Source organism: Nannobrachium achirus (assembly GCF_963921795.1).
Source record: "Nannobrachium achirus genome assembly, chromosome: 12".
NCBI classification, from domain to species: Eukaryota; Metazoa; Chordata; class Actinopteri; order Myctophiformes; family Myctophidae; genus Nannobrachium; species Nannobrachium achirus.
This window is the reverse complement of record NC_137832.1, coordinates 63,770,852-63,792,576: the sequence shown is the minus strand read 5'-3', so window position 1 is coordinate 63,792,576 and position 21,725 is coordinate 63,770,852. Positions and strand designations below refer to the sequence as shown.

General features: G+C 42.6%; 1 protein-coding gene across 1 annotated transcript; it reads right to left on the bottom strand.

Annotated features, from left to right (window-relative positions):
* Positions 1 to 848: 848 nt before the first annotated feature.
* On the bottom strand, positions 849 to 21,226 carry tti2 (TELO2 interacting protein 2). The gene is made up of 12 exons (XM_080738980.1): positions 21,179 to 21,226; positions 18,651 to 18,889; positions 16,599 to 16,817; positions 14,865 to 15,007; positions 14,122 to 14,288; positions 12,225 to 12,282; positions 11,127 to 11,255; positions 9,286 to 9,378; positions 5,105 to 5,301; positions 4,747 to 4,890; positions 3,168 to 3,330; positions 849 to 1,206 (listed from the first exon to the last, which is right to left on the bottom strand). Exons 2-12 carry the CDS (start codon positions 18,880 to 18,882, stop codon positions 1,120 to 1,122), a joined length of 1,632 nt encoding a protein of 543 aa, XP_080595106.1. The 5' UTR covers positions 18,883 to 18,889; positions 21,179 to 21,226; the 3' UTR covers positions 849 to 1,119.
* Positions 21,227 to 21,725: the final 499 nt, after the last annotated feature.

The window sequence follows — 21,725 nt, the reverse complement described above, 5'->3', positions numbered from 1 at the left end:
ACAGCAGAGATCCAGTTTGAACCCTCCACGCTTTTACCATGCACACCAACTGACCCCGTTTTGATTGATTGATTGATTACTTTATTAGTGTTGATGCTTCAGTGATAACACAAAACAGTCCTGGGGACCAGTTTCCATTGTGGTCCTTTGTACTCAATTCATCAATATAGCATTCAACACAATAATACATGTCATCAACAAATACAAACACTATTATGTACAAAAGTTATTTACATAAAATTACATTTCACCCTGAAACAGCGGAGCCCATCTCCCGTTTCAGTAGTCTGAGGCAGCTTGATGTACAAGTACAACCCCAAGACATGATGCTAGTACATCGCAGGAATTTACCCCCAATCCAACCCTTGATAGCTTTACAGTGACTTTACAATGCAATGTTTCTACAGTATGTCAGCCCATCTTTAGACTGATGTAAAACCATGTTACCACAATGTAGCTGCGTCAACTCAGAAACCTGGTCTTAGGCATAGCAGGCTACATGGAGCTGGATTTTTCATACTATATATCCCAGTTTTTCAGATATCCACATAGAAAAATATCTAGGTCCACACGACAAAGATATCTAGGTCTAAAATAATCTGAGTCCCCAGACCTCCACTAGCGGGACAAGCACACTCACAGTAAAGTCTTCAGAGATATCCGGGTTCCATGCCTACATGGATCCAGTGAATCAGATATTTTTCAATGTCTCCACTTATTTATCTGGTTTAAAAAATATCCAGCTTCACGGCCAAAATATCCAACTTTGTGTGTCTGGAAGCCCCAACAGCATAAAGAAAAGTCTAGCAAATGTCTAGCTTCAGAAATATCCAGCTCTGTGTACCTTTTCGTTCGCTGCACTGGTGAACTTTTTCGGTGCGCCAGCATAATTTAGGTGCAGCCACACATTACACACACACAGACCTGCTAAATGTAAGCAGCACTGGTGCGATCAATGAAAGGTTTCAGTTGATTAGCAGCACTGATTTCTGGTTGCATTTGCACCCAAAGCGGATTTACTCTGCGCACTCTGTGAGTCCTGCTGAAGGAGTGACAGCGGTGTGGAGGAGACGGACCCATCAACGTGGACTCCAGGTTTTTAGCAGTTCTCGTGTCGTTTCACTTCTGCGTTGCCACGCTTACCTTGGCAAGGCAACTCCGTACGGCAGCGCTGGAACAGCTGCTGTCCACGCCCTGTAGGGCAGTCTGACAGACAGACAGACAGAGAGGAAGAAAGACAAGAGTTTAAGTTAGAAAAATAACCTGCTGTGTGAAAAACATAAGAATAGAGACGGGTCATTTGTAGTTTTCTTGTGAATAATACAACGATTCCAAAGGTTACTGGCAGAAAGAAGTCAGAGCAATTTATGTAACGACTACCAAATTGTGGATTAGTTTCGTGTTTTGTTTGAGTGCAAGAATGTTAGCATTATGAACTTTACACAAAATATCCGCCAAAGTACTACAGTATATAACTCACCCATCTACAGTACGTTTAAATAAATGTTATTACTGAAATCTGAAGTCAAACATTATTGGGCCGGCAGGTCGCAATTACTATCAAAACCTCCACCGGCTGTCTGTCTGTCACACGTCACACTTTTGCCCTACTCATATCTCCGCCAACGTTGCCCCGATCCATGCCAAACTTTGCACACACACTCCTTGGCTGCCAAACCACAACCTCCACCCCTCATTTCTCACATGGCCCTCTTCTAGCGCCACCATGAGGCCAATTCTTGCAAAACACATTTTTGGACACTGCTCCTACAGATTTTGGCCTAAAATCACGCAAAGCGGTACACAGTATCTCTACAGTCATGTCATCAACATGGATCTGTCCCATTTCCCATATTCGCTTATCTCCCAATTAGGGAGTCTTACTGGTTTGTACATAGTGTGCTTTTCTGAAAAACATTCTTCCTCAAGTAATGCATAAGTGAATAATTATTGGTACTACATAGGTTTTCAGCCATACTTTAGCCATGTCTGTATTGTTATTGTATGGTATATTGTCTATGAATCTGTGCTCCATACCATTTCAACACGATCCTGACTTAAATAAATGATGATGAGAAAGAGAGGACCCGATCCACTGCTCAAACTCCCTTTGAGAAATCAAATCAATGCTCCAATACTGTTCCCATTCAAATTGTTAGATAATAAAATGTAATCATTTAGACCTGGAAAGCCTACATGTGGTTATTTATACCTTTCAATCCGGGAAAGGATCTGTCACTTTAAATATGGTTGTGGTTGGGCAGACTCCTCCTTCTTCATATTCTAACTTTTTGAGTTCTTTTAATAAATCAATGCTCTGCTTGATCATACAGTACAGTACAGTACTGTACTGTACTGTACAGTACAGTACTGTACTGTACTGTACTGTACTGTACAGTACAGCAGTACTGTACTGTACTGTACAGTACTGCTGTACAGTACTGCTGATCATACAGTACAGTACAGTACTGTACAGTACAGTACTGTACTGTACTGTACAGTACAGTACTGTACTGTACTGTACAGTACAGCAGTACTGTACTGTACTGTACTGCTGTACAGTACTGCTGTACAGTACTGTACAGTACAGTACAGTACAGTACACGCACGCACGCACGCACGCACACACACACACACACACACACACACACACACACACACACACACACACACACACACACACACACACACACACACACACACACACACACACACACACACACACACACACACACACACACACACACACACACACACACACACAAAAAGTGGATTTAAAAATATGTTCTTTTATATGTATTTAATGTGTCATAAAAACAATGCTATTGTCTGGCTAAAGCCCCTATCATAGTAGGCACCACAGTGATAAGCTATCCACCGCGGTGTAGTCTTTTTAAGTCAACTACAACATTACGTCATTACTCGCAGTGAAGAGCTTTCCACCGCGAACCCTGACACATCTCTCTGTTTTTACTATCAGACAGATCGACCCATCACCCCGTTCACTGATTGGTCGATCTAGACCAGTCAGTCACAGTGATAGGACTTCACCGTGACTGACTATGATGGCCTCCACTTATTTTTTTACTTTAGGTGGATAGCTTTGCACCTAAAATTTGCAGTGAATAGCGCTTCACCCTGGACTTTGATAGAGGCTTAAGTCTCACCTGGACTCCTCCCCCTGTGCAGTGGTCCAATAGGGTGAGGCAGGCCACGATCTGACTGGTCAGCTGCTCTTGGATTGGCGGGGACAGCAGCGAATCAGACGTCACGTCAACCAACAAGCGCAACAGACACCTCAGCAACACAAACACTCTCTGCCCCCCCATCCTGGAGAGAGAGAGAGAGAGAGAGAGAGAGAGAGAGAGAGAGAGAGAGAGAGAGAGAGAGAGAGAGAGAGAGAGAGAGAGAGAGAGAGAGAGAGAGAGAGAGAGAGAGGTAATAGAATACACAGAGAGCAACATCAATGTTTAACCACTAGGGGGCAGAAGTTATCCTGTTTCAAAAACGACGAGGCTCCCCCAAAGCCTGTGTTTGAGAGTTTGTCTAGCTATACTTATGGGGACTAAACGCATGTTCACACAGTCACCTGCAGGGGACCTCTGACAGTGTGGGGATAAAATAGTAGGTCCCCACAACGGTTAGGGTTAGAGTGTGTGTGTGTGTGTGTGTGTGTGTGTGTGTGTGTGTGTGTGTGTGTGTGTGTGTGTGTGTGTGTGTGTGTGTGCCTGTGTGTATTACTGTTTGTGAGGGCCAATCATCCCCTCAATTACATGAAACAAAGGGAGGAAGCCATGTTGTGTGGATCAAGTGGATCTCTAACAGTGTTCTTTGGTGGAACAGAAGTTGAGTACCTGAGATGAATAACAGTTGTATTTTTATTTATAACAGTCCATATTTTAATTTTTTTGAATATAGATATTTTTTGATTTACCAGACTGTAAACCACAAACTAGTCATTTTTAATCTGTTAAATTGTTAATGCACTCCCCCGTCATTTTGTTTAATTGTCTGTTTTAATGTTATCTGCTCCCTTTGTCTGCTGAATATTGCTTGTACGGACTTAGACTGACTTATTATGTCTTATATTATAATACATTATATATCTGAGTTAAAGGAGCTATAGTCAACTTTTTCATTGTAGGGCCGACACTTTGTTTACATCCTAGTCTATAGACTAGAATGTAAACAAAGTGTCGGTCTGACAATGGCCAAAATGATAATTTTATCATTATTTTACGCTTTTTGTGGTCATTTTTTTATATAAACACATATATGAAGCTTATTGTTTTATAAAATATTTTCGAAACATTATTTTAATTTTAGCATCCGTTTTTCAAGAAAAGGTTGACTATAGCTCCTTTAAGTAAGAAAATCTAATTCAACAAAATGAGGGGGGAGTGCATTAAGAATTTAACAGATTAAAAACTTCTAATTTGTGGTTTACAGTCTGGTAAATAAAAAAAATATATCTATATTCAAAATTTTAAAATATGGATTTAGACTTACGACTGTTTTCCGTCTCAGGTACTCAAATGTGGGAACTGTTTAGTATCAGTGATGTCAGCATGCGTATATCGGACAGACATCGGACAGACAGACATTTGGTCATTTATTTGTATGATATGTCGCTTATAATAAGCAGACATGGCAACACTGAGGTGTGTGTGTGTGTGTGTGTGTGTGTGTGTGTGTGTGTGTGTGTGTGTGTGTGTGTGTGTGTGTCAGAGACAGAGAGAGACTGACCGTGGCCAGGCGATCTGTATGGCCTTCTCCAGGGCCTGAAGGACCCCCAGCCTGGCCTGCTCCTCGGGGGGGTCCTCCACCTCCAGGTACCCCACCACCACCTGCTCCACCCGCTTCAGATGTCTGCACACCGCGATGCCCATCCTGCAGGAGAAACCCAACGCACCCTCAATACTCTGTACCACCAACCTCCACTATTCATTTCATACATACACCACAGACAGACAGAGACAGACAGACAGACAGACAGACAGACAGACAGACAGACAGACAGACAGACAGACAGACAGACAGACAGACAGACAGACAGACAGACAGACAGACAGACAGACAGACAGACAGACAGACAGACAGGTACCTCTCTATAAACAGAGGCAGTATGGATGCATAAACGTGACGCAGATCCAGCCTAGATTCCATCTCCATGTGGTTCAGCATCAACCTCAGCACGTCGTCATGACGACCAGGCTTCCTGGGGCGGGAGGGGGAGGGGGGGGGTGAGCAGGGGGGGTCCTCCAGGACCACCAACACATCCAACAAACACAGCAGAACAGCCTGTTGACAGAGAGAGAAGTTACATCCAACACATCCAACACATCCAACACATCCAACACATCCAACACATCCAACACATCCAACACATCCAACAAACACAGCAGAAACAGCCTGTTGACAGAGAGAGAAGTTACCAACTGAACAGAGTCGCTACTGAAGCCGTGTTGATTTCGTTGACTAAAACTAAGACTAAATATATTGACAATTTCATCAACAAAATAAAAACTAGACTAAAATGTTAGGGAGGGACTAGTGGAGAAGAGAGTCATTTTATGTTTGGTTGCTCTCAGGTGTTGCATGCTGAAAATAGCAGATCTACAGTACAAGCTCACAACGCGTTGCAGCACGACGCGTTGTGAGCTTGTATATCGGCTATTTTCCGGGTGTCAGGCATATTCGCCTATAACATATTCGCCTACACGCATTAGGTCCTTTCGCCTGGCATTTTCGCCTTGGAGGAAAGTCTTTTCACCTACCTGTCTGAGCCATTTCGCCTACCCTCAATTCTGCTGTCAGACTGTCCATGTTTTCATAATATCTCTTTGTCATGTAAATATTATAGTGACTGTGACAGTGGTGTTACATGTCAAACCTACACATGGCTATCCTATGCACTCCATAGTAATCACATAAATACAGAGCTATTGGAATCAGGTGCGCCCAAATAATTAATTAATCCATGATACTATACATTCTTTGGTGCAGTATTGAACACTATTGTAAAATGAACAGTATTGTAGGCCTATATTGTTTTAACATTAGGCTATACAAAATATATATGTAGGCTATTAGCCTATATAGGTCTATATAAGATATATGCTACACCTAAATAGCCTATAGAATCAACCTTGCCTGTCAACAGGCATAAAAAACTATTTTGCAATTTTTTAGGAATAAAATGTGACGTAAATAATAAATGTAAAATAAACTGTTAGATTCACTTGACACCACTGTCACAGTCACTATAATATTTAAATGACAAAAAGATAATATGCAAACATGGACAGTCTGACAGCAGAATTGAGGGTAGGCGAAATGGCTCAGACAGGTAGGTGAAAAGACTCTCCTCCAAGGCGAAAATGCCAGGCGAAAGGACCAAATGCGTGTAGGCGAATATGTTCTAGGCGAAAGTGCTGGTGACCGCAACCAAGTGTAAAATCAGTCATTACGATGCCATCAAGGCCTGCCAAAATACATTTCAGTTGACTAAATCAACTGCAGATTCAGTTGCCTAACTAAAAGACATTTTATTCAAAAGACAGACTAAAACAAAATCAAAATTTGCTGTCAAAAACAACACTGTACTGAACACAGATGAAATGTACCATACGTCTCCCTATCCTACTTAGTCCTGTCACAATTATTACATTATCGCCTAATCGTAAGTTATTTGAGATGCTCGCAATTATCTTTGCATAATCGTCATAATCGTTTACATAAAAATATAAAACTTAGATCAGTAATTTCTTTGTATACTTGACTACGTAATTAGTCATAGCTGCCCTATGCAATTTCTTATACGAAGCCTAAAAGGCAAACAGAAATTAATTATTTTTTGTTCCGATGTACTGTACAATGCCAAAAACAATTAAAACCGTTAATCGCAATTATTTGGATGACAATTAATCGTCGACTTAATAATATATATATAATAATCTTTATTGTCCCCAAAGGGAAATTTGTCTTCACACTTAAATGTTGCAATCGTGAAAACCCTATCAACAACCTCCTTAAACAGGCATAAGTCATGGTTCAGTAGTGGTAGCACCTCCCAGGAGAGTCGAGCAGGAGTCGTTTACTCCATGAACGGAACGGCACAGAACAGAACCAACTGACCCACAATAAGGGCCCATGCATTCTTCACTTTTTATTTCAGTTCAGTTCGGGGAGTCACAAAATCTCTGCAGCACCGAACATCCAAATTAACCAGTATAAGTAAGACTCCCTAATCGGGAGATAAGCGCCAGGTCGCATACACAAACTTTAGAAGGTAATTGTAGCCAATCAGGAGGGAATATGGGAAATGGGACAGATCCATGTTGATGTCATGAGTCATGACTTTAGAGATACTGTGTACCGCTTTGCGTGATTTTAGGCCAAAATCTGTAGGAGCAGTGTCCAAAAATGTGTTTTGCAGAGATCTGCCTGAAGGTGGCGTTAGAAGAGGGCCATGTGTGAAATGAGAGGTTGGGATTTACCATCCAAGGAGCGTGTGTGTGCAAAGTTTGGCATGGATCGGGGCAAAGGTGGCAGAGATATGAGTAGGGCAAAAGTGTGACGTGACAGACAGACTGACAGACAGCCTGCGGAGCTTTTCATAATAACTGCGACCTGACGGTCGCAATGGCGGTACCCGCCCTCCCCCGAACCTGTGAAATGACACTGTGCCTGGGGACCTTTGGTGTGCCCCTGAGAAGGGTCAAGTGTGCCCCTTGAAACTGCTTGAAAGCCAGTATTATATTTATCATTTTAAAAATGATTTAAACTAGTGAAAACAGACAATCTACAAGCACATAACGACAGCCTTGTATGATGAAGCAGGGCTTTACTTTGCGAAGAAACGTACAAATTTGAAACTTGGAGACACAAGGTTTTTTCCCGACAGTGAGGATATTTACACCCCCGTATTATGTTGGTGTGACCATGGATTCTTGGGACATGAAAAGTGTGAACCATGCAGAAAAAAGGTTGAGAAACACTGCTTTAGACTGAGAAGTGGAGTATGCATGGGCCCAGAGGGTTCATTTGGTTCAGTTTCTACAGCACACTCAGTCAGAGTTAAATGAACACAATGAACACTATGTATGGAGTGTAGCGTGCGGTCGTGCCGTGATGAACGTGACGTTGGAGGAATGAGGCGAGTGTCCCTTCGTTCCACACTTGACATTTAAAGGGCAAGCGGACGCACTCTGGAATATAAAGAGCCCCCCCCCCCCCCCCCCCCATGTCAGGGGCGTCAATTGGGTATGGCAGGGGTAAGCAGCTGCCATACCCTGGGTCCAGGGGGGAAATAAAAGTTACTTTTAAATATAAATCCATGAATGTCTCTTTGTCTGTCTGTGCTGGTTATTATGTTGTTAAATTACAGTAAAATGACAACAAATGCAAAATTTAACAAAATGGTCACTTTATGGCAACATGACTGGTGTCTTGCACACGCGTGCAAGACACCAGTCATGTTGCCATACCGTAGCTTTTTCTGAACTGATGCCGCTGCCCCATGTGTTATAACTGACCTGGCGGCTGAAGGAACCGTCGCGGCTGCATTAGATAACCTGAGGCTGAGACCAATGCTGGGGTTTAACTAAACCATTAGATAACCTGAGGCTGAGACCAATGCTGGGGTTTAACTAAACCATTAGATAACCTGAGGCTGAGACCAATGCTGGGGTTTAACTAAACCACTTAAACCCCCCAGCATCTCAGTTCTGGGGGAAACTCTCGCAGGAAATAACAGCCGATACGAGGCATAGCAGTGGCGGACATTTTGTTGGTCCACAAAAAAAAAAAAGACCATATGTTTTCCCCATAGAGAATTTCCCTAAAAGATGACATGAATTATTTTAAGCCTAGAACGAAGCCACCCAGGCTCCTTATGAATCATGACCATAAAACAATTGATTCTGTGATGAAAATAAACTATTTTTAATTATATAATAAATACCCTTTTTGAGGTTTTCACAGAATCATTATTGCTAATTGTGTATTGTGTATTTACATTACATTACATTCTTATGTACTGTTCATTCATTTCCTGTATGCCGTCTAAATAAACAAAATAAATAAATACAAGAAAACATTTGTTGTGGCGGTGTGAGTCTATTACAAAACATACATATTGTAAAGTGAAAGGGTTCATACATGTTTGGACTGGGAGAGAGTGTGTGTGTGTGTGTGTGTGTGTGTGTGTGTGTGTGTGTGTGTGTGTGTGTGTGTGTGTGTGTGTGTGTGTGTGTGTGTGTGTGCGTGTGTGTGCGTGCCTACCTCCACCACTGGTGTGTCGGTAGTGTAGAGGTGATTGAACAGCGCCTGATACACAACTTCAGCTCTGTTGAACTGACGCAGCTCCGCGCGGGGCTGAGACAAACAAGGACACGTTACAACGTACAATACATCACACAAACAAAGACACGTTACAACGCACAATACATCACACAAACAAAGACACGGTTACAACGCACAATACATCACACAAACAAAGACACGGTTACAACGTACAATACATCACACAAACAAAGACACGGTTACAACGTACAATACATCACACAAACAAAGACACGGTTACAACGCACAATACATCACACAAACAAAGACACGGTTACAACGCACAATACATCACACAAACAAAGACACGGTTACAACGCACAATACATCACACAAACAAAGACACGGTTACAACGCACAATACATCACACAAACAAAGACACGGTTACAACGCACAATACATCACACAAACAAAGACACGGTTACAACGTACAATACATCACACAAACAAAGACACGGTTACAACGCACAATACATCACACAAACAAAGACACGTTACAACGTACAATACATCACACAAACAAAGACACGGTTATGTTACAACGCACAATACATCACACAAACAAAGACACGTTACAACGCACAATACATCACACAAACAAAGACACGTTACAACGCACAATACATCACACAAACAAAGACACGGTTACAACGCACAATACATCACACAAACAAAGACACGTTACAACGCACAATACATCACACAAACAAAGACACGGTTACAACGCACAATACATCACACAAACAAAGACACGTTACAACGCACAATACATCACACAAACAAAGACACGTTACAACGCACAATACATCACACAAACAAAGACACGTTACAACGCACAATACATCACACAAACAAAGACACGGTTACAACGTACAATACATCACACAAACAAAGACACGGTTACAACGTACAATACATCACACAAACAAAGACACGTTACAACACACAATACATCACACAAACAAAGACACGGTTACAACGCACAATACATCACACAAACAAAGACACGGTTACAACGTACAATACATCACACAAACAAAGACACGTTACAACGCACAATACATCACACAAACAAAGACACGTTACAACGCACAATACATCACACAAACAAAGACACGTTACAACGCACAATACATCACACAAACACAGTGGAGAGTCCTGCTCCTAGGGCAGGGGTTCCCAAACCTTTTGGTCTCCCATAAATATTTTTTAATCTGAGGCACCCCTACATTATAATTTAATCACCCCTACATTATAATTTAATCACCCCTACATTATAATTTTAACTCCCAGGACCTTATAGCCTATTTATAGCATATCGTCGTTGTCGGGTGGAAACCTTGTATGTCCAAAACCGTTAGTTTTGTATTTATCATCTAAAAGATGTTCTAAACTAGTGAAAACAGCCGATCTACACGCACACAGTGTGCTTGTAGATCGGCTGTTTTCACTAGTTTTGTGTGACTGTCTTGTATGATGAAGCAGGGCTTTGCTTTACCAAAAGATGTACACATTTGAAACTTGGAGATACAAGGTTTCTGCCCGACAGTGATTATGTTGCGAGGAAAACGTTGAGATAACAGCCATTTTTCAAGTGTCCAAATAAATTCCAAATATTATCAAATGATCTCGCGGCACCCCTGGACTGCCGTCACGGCACCCCAGGGTGCCCCGTCACCCACTTTGAAAACCCCTGGTCCTAGGGTTGGCAAGGACGCAGAGATCCAAGGCAAAAACAACAGAGGAGGGAGAACAGACCACTGTATGATGAAGCACGCACCACGTTGAGGACGATGTGATGCAGACATCGGACCCCCAGCAGTCTGTTCTCCAGTCTGTGGTCGTCTGACAGCAGAAGAGACGGGGACAGCATGCGATCCATGACGGAGGACAGGGACGGACGTTTGACCTTGACGGGAAAAAAAGGACATTTACTGTTTTTTACATTAAAACTGAGGCCGATTCTACAAATCCCTTCTAAAATCAGTAGCTCTCAAACGTCTTAGTTTTTAGAATTATTGAATGCTTTAACCAGTGAAAAATAGCAGATATACAAGCTTGCCGAGTGCCGCGCTGCGAGCTTGTATATCTGCTATTTTTGAAAAAGTTGTGAAAATGTGTGCAAATCCTTGAATATATGTATTTTCAAAGCGAACGCTTGTAACTCAAATTTTGCTTCTGGGGGGTCCCTGTAACTAGATATTTTGAGATGCGGGTCCATGGCCAAATACATATCAGTGTGGGGGTCCTTCACATGAAAAGGTTTGAGAACCACTGACATAGTAGTCTCTCAAGAACAGACTAACTCAGCTCCAGTTAAGTGAAAAGGACCTTTTCTTTGACGATGGCTGGCCAGATTGCTGACATAGAAACATTGGTTTTTCAAAAAATCTTAGAAGGATTCAAAAGACACTGGGTAAATCGGGTAAAAAAAATCTAATTTTCAAGTTTTTTCAAAAATAGCAGATCTACAAGCTCACAGCGCGGCACTCGGTGCCGCGCTGTGAGCTTGTATATCTGCTATTTCTCAATAGCTAAAGCATATATCTTTAGAGTGAATATGTTCAGATTCTACATGACCCGTGGGCGTCTTTTGAAAGCTCCCCCGTGCGGGTCCGAGCGATGCAGAATAAACATTCCACCATTTTTCATGGCAGTAAATTAGTTAAATTGAAATTGAAATATATGTGGCCGTTTTTTGTAGATCAACATCCTTCAAACATTTACAAGATTTTGTACATCTGCTATTTTTGAATAGCCAACACTAAAAACTAAAATGATAGTTTTAATGGGTTGAGACACGAGTGGAAATAATGAATATTGAATACATTTGAATGAATTTAAATAATAAATAATAAATATTAAGAATGAAACCCACCTGCAGCAGAGTCCAGGAGAACACCAGTTTCACCGCCTCACATCTCTGCCAACGTTCCCTACGCAGTGGACACACACACGCACGCACGCACACACACACACACACACACACACACACACACACACACACACACACACACACACACACACACAGTGGACAAGTGTTCAACACACACACACACACACACACACACACACACACACAGTGGACAAGTGTTCAACACACACACACACACACACACACACACACACACACACACACACACACACACACACACACACACACACACACACACACACACACACACACACACACACACACACACACACAGTGGACAGGTGGTCAACAGACGTGCTCAATAGACAGGCTCCATACACCAGGGGTTCAATGAATTAAAAACAAAAATGCCAGCCATCGTCAAAGAAAAGCTCCTTTTCACTTGAAGGTGGAGTGACATGGCCAAAACAGCTAATTAAGGCTATCAAATTAGCCAATTCTTTTAATGATGTCATGTACCCCCATGTTAAATGACCCAATCAAATTAATTTATTGTAGTTACTGTACTGAAAGTAGTACTTTCTGTACAGTAACTGAAATAAATTAATTTGATTGGGCTAATATGGGGGGAGGGGCGGAGTCAATTATCCATATCATTATCTTTTGAAACTGCCCCAAAAAAAGCTGTCCGAGGTGTGTTTCCGACTTTCTAAACCAACTTTAAAACTATCAGTTCTAGGGGTAAAAATTATACAGCATTCACTATAAAATCAATGGTTAGACCGGTAAAAAAGTACATGTCTTCTTCAAAAAAGGTGTCAGAGATTCGTTACGAGGGTCAACCCGCTTCTCCCCGTCTAAGAGACGGTTTTGTCGGCCATACCCTGCTGTGTCTTCCGCTAAACCTGACTGGAGGACCTGGCCGGGACACCGGAGCAAGCTTAGAACGAGCATCCAGCGATCTCCTCCTCCTCGGCAGCTCTGAGCCCTTTTAGCAGACATAATGTCCTGCTGTCTCGGAGGACTGAGGTCCGTGGCTCATACACTCTGTGTGTGTAGCCTGTGTGTCTGTGTACACACACAATAGCTCTCCAAAATAGCCTTGCGGTGCGGCGCTGCTACACGCTAACAACAACACATCACGTTGTGCGCGGCACGGCACGACGGACGAAGTATACATTCACTGCTAACTGATACGGCCCCGCCTCCTTTTCAGACTGTTTGAAGAAACACCACGTGACCTACTGTATCATAATGTTAAATTTCGGCCGGTGTCGCCACTCCTTTAACTGGAGCTCAGTTAGTGTGTTCTTGAGAGACTACTATGTCAGTGGTTCTCAAACCTTTTCATGTGAAGGACCCCCAAAATGATATTTATTTGGCCACGGACCCCCATCTCAAAATATCTAGTTCAAGGGACCCCCCAGAAGCAAAATTTGAGTTACAAACGTTCGCTTTGAAAATACATATATTCAAAGATTTGCACACATTTTCACAACTTTTACAAGCTTGCAGCGCGGCACTCATTGCCGCGCTGTGAGCTTGTAGAACTGCTATTTTTTTTTTTTTCACTGGTTAAAGCATTCAATAATTCTAGGCCTAAATGGAACCCTGAGCCTGAATGCTGATCAGTAAACTAACTTCTTTTTTTTAATACTTTTTATTGCAACGATTTCAACTTTACATTTCATATTTCACATTTCATATCCATGGACATGGTTGCAATTATTTTCTTTTCTTTTTCTTTTTTTTTTTACATAACACGTGCAAAAAAAACACCACCTACTCAAGAACACAATAGAAATACATAAAATACAAATAAAATAAAGAGGCTTTTTCGTTTGACGTCCGTGCCTAAAACAGCCTTGGTCTGAACAAAAACACAAAACAGTAAACTAACTTGGTCAGCTCCGGCTGCAGGACATCCAGGATCCCTCCTAGGATTCCTCCGCTCTCTCCCTCCCCTACGAGGAGATGGGGGGCGTCCCTCCATCGCCCGGCTCTCAGCAGCGCCCCCATCAGGCCGGAGGCCGCCTCTCTGGAGGCGGGGCTGGACCACGGCTGCTCCTGGAAGTCAAGATGAACAGTTACAGTATCGTGTTTGTGATGGATCGTTTAAGCCAGGGGTCTTCAACGTTTTCAGGCCAAGGACCCCTTAGTTGAGAGAGAGATGAAGCAGGGACCCCCACAACCTTTTCTTAGATTCCATATCATCCATTTCATCGATTGACACTCTTTAGTTTACTTTTTACCCTCTACACCAACCCTCTTTGCTGAAAATAGCCGATCTAAAAGCTCAGAGATGGTAGATCTGGCAACTTTCGGCTAAAGTTCTCAGAATATGGACACTGCTGTAGGGTTCAAGTGGTTTATATAAAAAGGTTTCTATCACTCAAAGATTTGGAGGACCCCCTGTAGTAACTCTGAGGACCCCCTAGGGGTCCCGGGTCCCCTGTTGAAGACCCTTGCATTCAAGAACAGAACTAATTGATGCAAGGCATTATCTCATATTACAGAGTCAACTCCTAAAGCTCACTAGTTTGGGGTTCCGGTGGACAACATCAAATGTCTCTTTTGGGTCTCGAAGCTAAAAGGTTTGGAAACCACTTGAACGCACACAGACCTCCGCTGCCGTGACGTTACCTGGAAGTGAGTGACAGCGAACACGCAGCACAACGGAGCCACAGCATGGAGCAGCCTGACGGGGGCCTGGGGAGGCGTGGCCTGGGGAGGCGTGGAGGGCCCGGGGTCACACTTAGTTCCTTCTCCTTCACCTGTCACTGGGGCTGGCACAATTATTACATTTTACTTGACGATTAATTGTCATAAGTCATGTTTCCATAAACGTATTCTAATATACGTAGGAAGCGAATTTTCAGAAATGCGCATTAAACTGATGAATTGGGAGATTCTGCCTGGGTCCGTCTGACCGACCTGCCGTAAATACTTTCCGCGGGCTTTTGCACACAGTGCACACAGTGCACACAGTGCACACAGTGCACAGAGCTGGGATGGGGCTGATTTTTTCAGACCGAATCCGACTCGTGACACAACTCATCCTGCAGCGTCGCGGATGCGAGCTGCTGTGAGCTTGTAGATCAGCCACTTTTGGCACGCAACAACACGGTGTGATGACGAAGGGTTAGCCAGGTTTTACTTGGAATGGAATGGAATGGATTTTATTTTGTCATTGCACACAAGTTACACAAGTGCACAACGAAATTGACTTGATGGCACCAATCCAATGTGAAAAGCAGCAACACAGGTATCAATAAAAACAGTCATATAAAAGGTCAGTGTATGAGTTGATGTGTCCTGAGGGAGTTAAGAGTTCAACAGAATGATAACAGAAGGGAAGAAACTGTTTCTAGATCTAGCCGTAGATGTATTGAGGCATCTGTAGCCCTTTGGCCTCTGTGAGCGAGAGGGGTGAAACAGTTTGTTATTGGGGTGGGAGGCATCTTTGATGATGCTTAGGGCCTTAGACCGGCAGCGTTGTTTGTAAATAGACTCGATTGTTGGTAATGGCAAGCCTATAATACGCACTTGGATGATGTGACGGACGAGGCTTGCACACAACAGCGCCGTAAAATAAACCAATGCAAGGTACAGTAGTAGGGAACACGGCGCTAACACGTTGGTAGCTCCCTTCAGCCAAGCAGGCAACAGTAATACATCACTATAATAAGCAAGATAATATGTCAGTACATCAACAACAATATAACACATTCATAGGAATATCAATCTAGAAAAACATTAACATAGGTAGACCACGCACCTAATCAGTAAAAAACGTTTCTAAAACCTAAAAATGCTATCTTCATGTATGGTTGTTGAGTGAAGGGCAGTGTTAGTTACAGTAGTGTTACAGTAGTGTTACAGTAGTGCTCTCAACACAGAAACGATTCTGACGAATCACATTGCAATCGTCTCAAACAACAAGCAATTGCGATTAAGGCAGTTACGTAGGGCTGTCACGATTATGACATTTTACATTACATTTTAATTGCGATTAACGATTTAATTGTGTTTTTGTCCTTGACAGTTACATTTCTGTTTGGCTTTTAGGCTAACATGTGCACCAAGTTGCACATAGCAGTTATGACACATAACCTAAATATACAAAGAAATTACTGACATATTTGTCAAGAACATTGATAGTGGAAATAGCCGATCTACAAACTCACAACACGTCGCATCGCGACGTGTTGTGAGCTTGTAGATCTGCTATTTCCACTATTTTTTACTTATATGAACATTTTTCAACATGGAAACGATTATGACGATTATGAAAAATAATCGCGATTAGACGATTATGTAATAATTGTGACAGTCCTACAGTTACGTAATAATGGTGACAAGAAGGCGTCTTCTTACCCGTCTCCTCGCGGGCCAGCCGCCGCCAGCCTCCCAGAGCTTCCATCAGAGCGGTCAGAGCGTTGCAGACCTCCAGAGCCCTGCGGGGGAGGGGCTGGTAGGCTGCGGGGGGTAGGGAGCCGCTGTCCGTCTCACAGAGAGGCAGCGCAGCGCAGGACGTCACGGCCCGCACCAGGCCTACGTAGGCTCTCTGCTGCTCCTCCTCTGGTAGGCTCTCGCCTATAGTGGGAGAACTATGTGAAAAAGGTGTTCACTTTCGGCAGAAAGCGTGAAAATTTGCACTTTTTGGTATTTTTGTGCGCTGAATTCAAAAATGTACGGATCCAAGCACTTTCCCCATGGGATCTGGTGGCTCTAATTCACTTACCATACAGGGACAAAAGACCCCCCAAAAAAATCTTCTTTAATTAGCATGTGAGGGGTCTATCTAGGGGTTTGTCATGATTCTGAATCCATTGCAAGCATTTGTTTTGCACGAAAAACATTCCTTGGGCTATAAATGGAAAAATAGATTGTCTATTTTTGGCTAAAGTTCTCAGAATATGGACGCTAGGGTTTAAGTGGTTAATATAAAAAAGGAGAAAAAAGGCTTCTATCACACAAAGATTTGGAGAACCCCCTGTAGTAACTCTGAGGACCCCCTATAGTCGGTGGCCCCAGGGCAATAAAAGGACCGTTTGGTTCAGATTCTCGCAAATTCGCCAAATTTGGCACAGATGTTGTCCATAACATACTTAATCATTTTAAGATGGGTGCCAAGATGGGCACCCCATGGTACTGCCATAATTGAGCAATGCAATTGGTGTCCCATTAAAGCTATACTGTGTAAGATGCCCAACTAGTGGTCATTAGCCCTATAGCAAACCGCGGTCGCGTCCGCGTCTTTCGGCCGTTTTTCGTACCTTCAGACCCCCGCGTCTGCCTCCACCTCGCTGAGATCTATCTTTTGAGGGGTCCCTTGTTCCTGTGCGTTCAGTAATTCCAGAGATACGGACTCCTTCACCCTGCCTGGTAGGCGAAATTACCTAGAGAAGGGATGGTACAAACGGGCGACAACAAATATGGCTGCCATAGCGACCCCACTTCAAGATGCGCTGTGATTGGCCGGCAGTTGTATAACCCTCGCTGTGATTGGCCGGTAGTGTGATGACGCAATTTTGGCGCGAGATCCGGTCCACGGCAAGGATCGCAGTTTACATATATAGAGAAGGCTTTACAGGCTGAAATTCACGGAGTGGGTGTTCTAAAACTTTAGCGATTTAACAGTTAGGACAATTTTAAGATTTGTTTTATAAAAAAAGTTACATGGTACAACTTTAACTTTACATTACAGGGAAAAAAAGCAAAAAAAGAATCTGCTTTAAGTAGCATATAACTGGTCAAACTAGGGGGTTTTCATGATTCTGAATCCATTGCAAACATCCGTTTTGCATAAAAAAACATTCATTGGGCTAAAACGGCCACCACGAAAGTGTTAAAAATGATGACTCATCACTTTTCATCACTAAACCATAGTCTTGTAGGGCAGTTTTTTAGCCCAAGGAATGTTTTTTGTGCAAAACGGATGCTTGCAATGGATTCAGAATCATGAAAACCCCCTAGTTTGACCAGTTATATGCTACTTAAAGCAGATTCTTTTTTTGCTTTTTTTTCCTGTAATGTAAAGTTAATGGGACACCAATTGCATTGCTCAATTATGGCAGTACCATGGGGTGCCCATCTTGACACCCATCTTAAAATGATTAAGTATGTTATGGACAACATCTGTGCCAAATTTGGCGAATTTGCGAGAATCTGAACCAAAATATCCCTGGGGCCCCCGACTACTAGGGGTCCCGGATCTCCTGTTGAAGACCCCTGAAGTAGACCATATGTAATACATGTATACTCTCAAAATGTATTAAAAAATGTGGAAATAGCGGATTTGCAAGCTTACAACACATCGCACCACAACATGATGTAAACTTGTACATTTGCTATATCCACTACTTCTCGAAAACGTTTGAAGGCGTTTCAACATGGAAACGATTTGCAAAATTGTGACAGGCCTACCCTGAACCTGATTGGTGGAATCGAGAGAGAACAGCCAATGAGGATCCCCCGTTCTGAACAGCTGCTCCACGAGGCCGACGGCGGCTGCGGCGTCGTCGTGGTGGGAGGGGCTCTGTGCTGCACCAATCAGCCGCTCCTGGAGGTGGGCCAGGACCTCCGTGATTGGAGGACCACGCCGCGGACCGCCGGGGGAATCAGAGGGGAGGGAGGAGAGGAGAGAAGACAGGTCCATTCAGAGGCTGGAGACAGAGAGACAGAGAGAACTTATTTTTTTCTTACTAAATGGGACAGACACTAAGGAAAACATCAGGAATATAAAGCAATGTACACCGAGCAGAATTAGGATGATACCCACTAATTATCAAAATTCAAAAGAGAGCAAAAATTGTTAAAGACTGTCTGGGACTGGGAGTATACACCATCAGCCATATATCATAACTCTTGTAGAGGTTGGGACGTTTATGCTCTACTTGGGACGTTTATGCTCTACAAGAGAGTAAACGTCCCAAAATAAGCGACCTCTACAAGAGTTATGATTTATGGCTAATACACCATAATGGTCCATTTGGTTCCTTAATTGATTGATTGATTGAAGAATTTATTAGAAGTTTGCAATAGAAAAAAGTGTTTGGAGCTTTAACTTTAAGGCAGGTGGGGCGTCGCGATCAATGAGGGGCCCAATAAGAGCACCTCCTAGTGTCTTTCGGGATTTAATATTGATCAGCGGGGCAACCCTTTGCAGGAAGCGAATTCGTTGGTTGACTTTATTGATTACCTTGGTGGTCATTTTTTCACTGGATAGGTTAGCCTCCAGGATGCAACCCAGGTAGCAGATGTAGTTTTTTTCTTTGTGCACACGGTCACTGCAAACTCTGAGTTTCATGGACACTCAGGATTTTGCATTGTAGTTTTGTCCTAAAGGGACACACTTAACTGAATCTGTGATAAGCTGGTTTAATTATAACCCGTCTATGAGATCAATTTGTATGAATTGAGTACAAAGGGACCGCAATTTAAACACACTTTCTTGAGGTGTTTATCCTTTTTTATATGACATACATAAAGTGTGGTTCCTGTGTAAATAAGCTGTAACGCTTTCTAGGATCTCCTTTTAGTTGACCTTGTACCAGTGATTTGCGCTGTCATGAAACTCTACTTTTTTTCTATTGCAAACTTCTAATAAATTCTTCAATCAATCAATCGACTTACTGTCCTGTACCGTTTCCTATGCAAACTTCTTCTAATAAAGTATTCAATCAAAACATTAGTTTATAAATGGTGGATTGAATCAGAAAAATCCAACTCGCCAAATTGTCCACGCTCATTTGCAGGCTTGCCAATGCTCCTGGATTTGCCAGGATGATTATCATTTCTCTAGCTCCTTTCGGAACCCCTCACTCCACTGCTACGCAGCTCCGAGATGGGGTTCCTCCTCGTCGCATGCCAGAATATTCCGGCTGGGTGGACGATCCGCCGTTAGCGATCACTTCTTACCTTTGGTGAACATTCTATCCAAAAAGTGACGGGTTTCTGTTAATCTATAATCGTTTTACTTCTTTATCGTGGAAGAAAACCGAAGCACTGGGGTGAAATAAAGACTTTATATCACTCAGACGGTCAGCCGGTTCTGTGTTTTTTAGACATTCCGGAAGTTGCGGCCGCATAGGAAAACATTACTGCCTCCCCTGGTCACGTGGTATATACACAACGGGGAAAACACAGAACTGGCTAACCTAATGAGCGATATAAAGTCTTTATTTCACCCCAGTGCTTCGGTTTTCTTCCACGATAAAGAAGTAAAACGATTATAGATTAACAGAGGCCCGTCACTTTTTGGATAGAGTGTTCACCAAAGGTAAGAAGTGATCGCTAACGGCGGATCGTCCACCCAGCCGGAAGATTCTAGCATGCGACGAGGAGGAAGCTCCGTAGCAGTGGAGTGAGGGGTTCCGAAAGGAGCTAGCATTTCTCCAAATTCACCAGAACACAGGAAATTAAATCTGTACACCTTCATTTGGCATTTTAAGGCTGAAATTGTATCCATGCCAGTAAAGCAAGCGAGCCTGATAAAAGTATCAAACATGCACAAAATTCACCAGAACACAGGAAATTAAATGTACTATGTTACAATGTTTCTGGGGGAGAACGCCCAATTTAGGGGTGGGGGGCAATGCATGCAAGATCATACAGATATTCACTTAAGTAATGACTTAAAGATGACGCACCCCTAAATAATAAATCTCCTGGATTCTGACAGTCCAATGTTGGCAACCCTGGTCATTGGCGAGGTGTCCTCTTGTTTATATACTCTATGGGTGTCCTAGCAAGTTGATTTGGCGAGTTGGATCTTTGGCGAAGTGACCAGTATTCATTGAATCACATGGTAACGCATTACACTGGTTAGTGATTATTATCTCCTAGCTCTGGTCCAGACTCAAGAGCTCGTTATCTCCCAGCTTACGGACGTGTGTAAATGTAAAGGTTCAGCTTAAAACACAACATTAAAATGAGCAGTTTGTTGTTTTTACCTTGGTTTAGATTTTCTTCACAAACAGCGACTGCAGCATAAACAACTGTAGGACATCTTAGAGGGACGGACCATGTGTTGTTCCGGACTCAAATGTTTCCGACAGTATAACGGTTCACCGCAAAATAGTTCCTACCGTCTTTTTAATGAACACATTTTGACAGAGTCAAACTGTAATATAATGACATCAGCGTCACCAGTAAATAAAAGTGGAAAAAAGGCCAAAATAAATAGTCTACATTTAAAAAAATAAAATAAAGAAAGAGAAACAGAGCACAAATGGCTTTATTTTCACCAAGTTCATATAAATGCATAGCGATGGTAACACAATATAAAATCCAGAGAATGAAATAAAAAGACAATATTGATTGATAGGTGATAGAATGTAGGCCTAATACTTTTATGTGTAGTATTTATTTATTCTGTTGATTGAAGTAACCTATTTATTAACATAAATGCATACCTGTATTTGTAGGCCTACAAATCTGTCAAAAGGACACAAAAAAGGAGAAAAGCTCAAAACACACAGACAGACAGAGGCCTAATAG